Source organism: Propithecus coquereli, unplaced genomic scaffold, assembly GCF_000956105.1.
Source record: "Propithecus coquereli isolate 6110/MARCELLA unplaced genomic scaffold, Pcoq_1.0 Scaffold113, whole genome shotgun sequence".
In the NCBI taxonomy this organism is placed as follows: Eukaryota; Metazoa; Chordata; class Mammalia; order Primates; family Indriidae; genus Propithecus; species Propithecus coquereli.
The window spans coordinates 2,189,517-2,192,568 of NW_012135303.1; the positions used below are offsets into that span (position 1 = coordinate 2,189,517).

The 3,052-nt window shown below is 31.9% G+C and overlaps 1 protein-coding gene across 1 annotated transcript in view; it reads right to left on the reverse strand.

Annotated features, from left to right (window-relative positions):
- Positions 1-3,052, reverse strand: part of CARF (calcium responsive transcription factor) — a 100,387-nt gene that overhangs the window by 86,623 nt on the left and 10,712 nt on the right. Inside the window, exons 4-6 of the mRNA XM_012655044.1 lie at positions 2,960-3,015; positions 2,038-2,057; positions 971-1,169 (exon numbers count right to left, since the gene is read on the reverse strand). Of these exons, the coding sequence (XP_012510498.1) occupies positions 971-1,169; positions 2,038-2,057; positions 2,960-3,015 (275 nt within the window). The remainder of the gene's footprint in view (positions 1-970; positions 1,170-2,037; positions 2,058-2,959; positions 3,016-3,052) is intronic.

Below are 3,052 nucleotides of genomic sequence, written 5' to 3' on the forward strand. Positions count from 1 at the left end.
TATATTATTGAAAATACAAATATATATGGTAAAGTATAAAGATATAAAGTAGAAAGATACACACCAAATTCATGTATAGGCTATCTATTGAGAGTTAAGAAGGGGATTAGAACTAGGGAGGGAAAAAGGAGGGCTGCAGGATTTCAAGTTTATTTTTAATTTTGCATTTCTTTTATGGAGTACTTTTGAAACCCACACAGAAGGTTTTACATTTATCTCATCTTCCTATAAGTATTTTTCATTAACCTCAGAGGTCCAGGATGAGACTGCATCTCTTCCAGGTAAATTAGTGCCCCCACAGTCCTGAAATAAATCATTTATTTTGATTATTTGTGGTCTGACTAGTACTAAGGTAGATCTCTAGGGTTTGCCCTATTATATTTTATTAAATAGGTTTGCTTGAAACTCTACTCCCTTAGTAAACACTAACCTAGAGTCCGAGAATACTATATATAACACACCTGATGGTTGAGAACTTTAGTATCAGAATTCTATATAATAACTCCAAATTGTATATAAATTCTACAAAGTAACTCCAGAGTTATAAGCCACATAAAATGGGCATGAGTATGTCCCAAAATACAATTAAAAGAGAAAGAGAAAATATTTGGTTCATAGGAAGAAAAAAACCCACAGCAGATATATATACTTAAAATAATAAAATTGCCCTTTTTATTTTTTATTAAATAGGTCCACCTGGAATTTCAATATTTTAATTTTCCATTTATCAGCATAATATATAAAGGAAGCATTATTTACTTACTCTGACATATTAAAATACAATTTTATTACATAAAGTAATTGATTATATTTACTATAAGTTTTCTTTTTAGTTTAATATGCATTTTAATCAATTAACATTCAGCTGTTATCTACCAAAATAAAAATGTATCATCTTAGGAAAATCACATTTTCACAATGGACTATGGCTGCTGCTGAACCTTTTAAAATAATTCTTTAAAAAAAGTACCTGCATTGACAAATGGGATTCCATCATATGGGACATACTGGGATTTCCACATCAAGCGTGTAGCAGGCTTGGCTGGGCTTGGAGACTGGCGGGTCCCCCAAACACTCTGTGTTTGCTGCTTGTGAAATGTTAGGACACTTTCTAATTCGGTCTCACTTACACAGTAGCCACGATATGAATCTCCAATTTTCTGCATGTAGTAGAAAGTAATTAACAAAATTATTAGCAAATATGCTTCATTGCACAATAAATTTAATAAGATGTTTGTTCAAGATGAAAGACTCATCATCTTTCACAAGAGAATGTCATTTGTTCCCTCAGATCAATGGACTGTTACAACCAGTGGGTCTGCTCTGACTTCAATGAGTATCATCAAGTAGATATTTTCCAGGTATTTGTTAGGGGAATATAGCATCAAACTCACTGCAACACTATCATCTTTCCCAAAGTCTTGCTTGAGAGAAATAATATTTAGAAAGGATAGCTTGAAGAACATAAGGTGTATCCACTCTTCCAGATATTTAAAATTCTACCCCTGTATCAAACCAGATCAGCATAAAACTAGCCACAAAGTACTGCTTCCCTGTGGGGCTTCTTTTACTGAGACTGATTTTGATATGATGCCATGAGTCGATTTGAAACCCTATGAAAATTATGACTATATCTTGCATAAAAATGTTGTAAAATAATTTTCTCATTATATCAATATTCTTTTTATGAAGATCCTTCTTTGAGAGAAATTCCTGTCTGGCCTTAGTACCAAAAAGAGTTAATGGTTTGCTTTTATCTTATGGAAATTAACATAATTTTTTAAATCTAATAGGCACGGAATTTAGTTAACTAACTAGGTTTCCCCTTTTGAAATGCAGACACTTAGATTATAGACAAGTGTATATATGCATATATACACACAGTTTGTTAAGATATTTATTTCCTTACTTCCATTTAATGGTCATGTTCTTGTTTTTCTTTATTGTTTAGCTCCCACTTATAATTTACACCTTGTTAATATATTTTACGTATTTTTGTAAGCAATCTTAAATTCTTTCTGAAACAAGCCAAGGTATAAATAAATCACATGAATAAACTGTGATAACAAAAAGAGATAATCTGATGTCAAACAATATATTATCTACAGATTTTCCCCAAAATAATGAAATTGCTTATGTTTAAAAATTTTTTTCTAGCCTAGATATTTCTTCATAAAATACCCACTACAAATAAAAGAAGGCATATAATGTCTAGCTATAATATTTTCACATACATAAAAGCAATAGAACATATAATATTGTCAATAAAGGAAAAATTCAGAATTAGTATAATATAATCAGGCTATATACCTATAGGTAACCCTATAAATAAAAGTTTAATATAGTATTGATACACTTTGGTCAAGTCTGAAAAAAAATGCCTATAGGAAAACATCCTTAAATGAGAAATTCAAAAAGTAAAAAAGATTACCTAACAGTATTTTGAAGCAAAATGCAGAAAATATTTCTTCACCCATTAACCAGAAATGTTTTTCATTATTGATATAGCTTGAAACAGGAGAAAGAATCCTTCACTGGGAGAGAAGTGGTTGTTCATCTTGGAAAACCATATACAACCTGGACAGTTTTACCAGTTTCTTAGAAGATGTATGACTTGAGATAAGCCACATAATGCACTGTAGTTGTAAAATAAGGTGATTTGGCTACATAATTGCAAATGTTCTAATATCCATAGCATTCTGTGAAGTTTTTAATAGTGATTTTTTTTTTTTTTTTGAGGCAAGGTCTTGTTTTCTTGCCCAGGCTAGAATACAATGGCATCATCATAGCTCTCTACAACCTCAAACTCTTGAGCTCAAGCAATCCCAAGTAGCTGGGACTACAAGTGTGCCAGGATGGTTTTCCTATTTTTTGTAGAGACAGGGTATTACTATGTTGCTCAAGCTGGTTTCGAACTCCTGGCCTCAAGCAATCCTCTTGCCTCAACCTCCCAAAGTGCTAGGAGTAATAGGTATGAGCCACTGTGGCCAGCCTATAATAGTGAATTTTAAAACCCTCATCAAACAATCACAACAGAAACTAGAAAACTGCT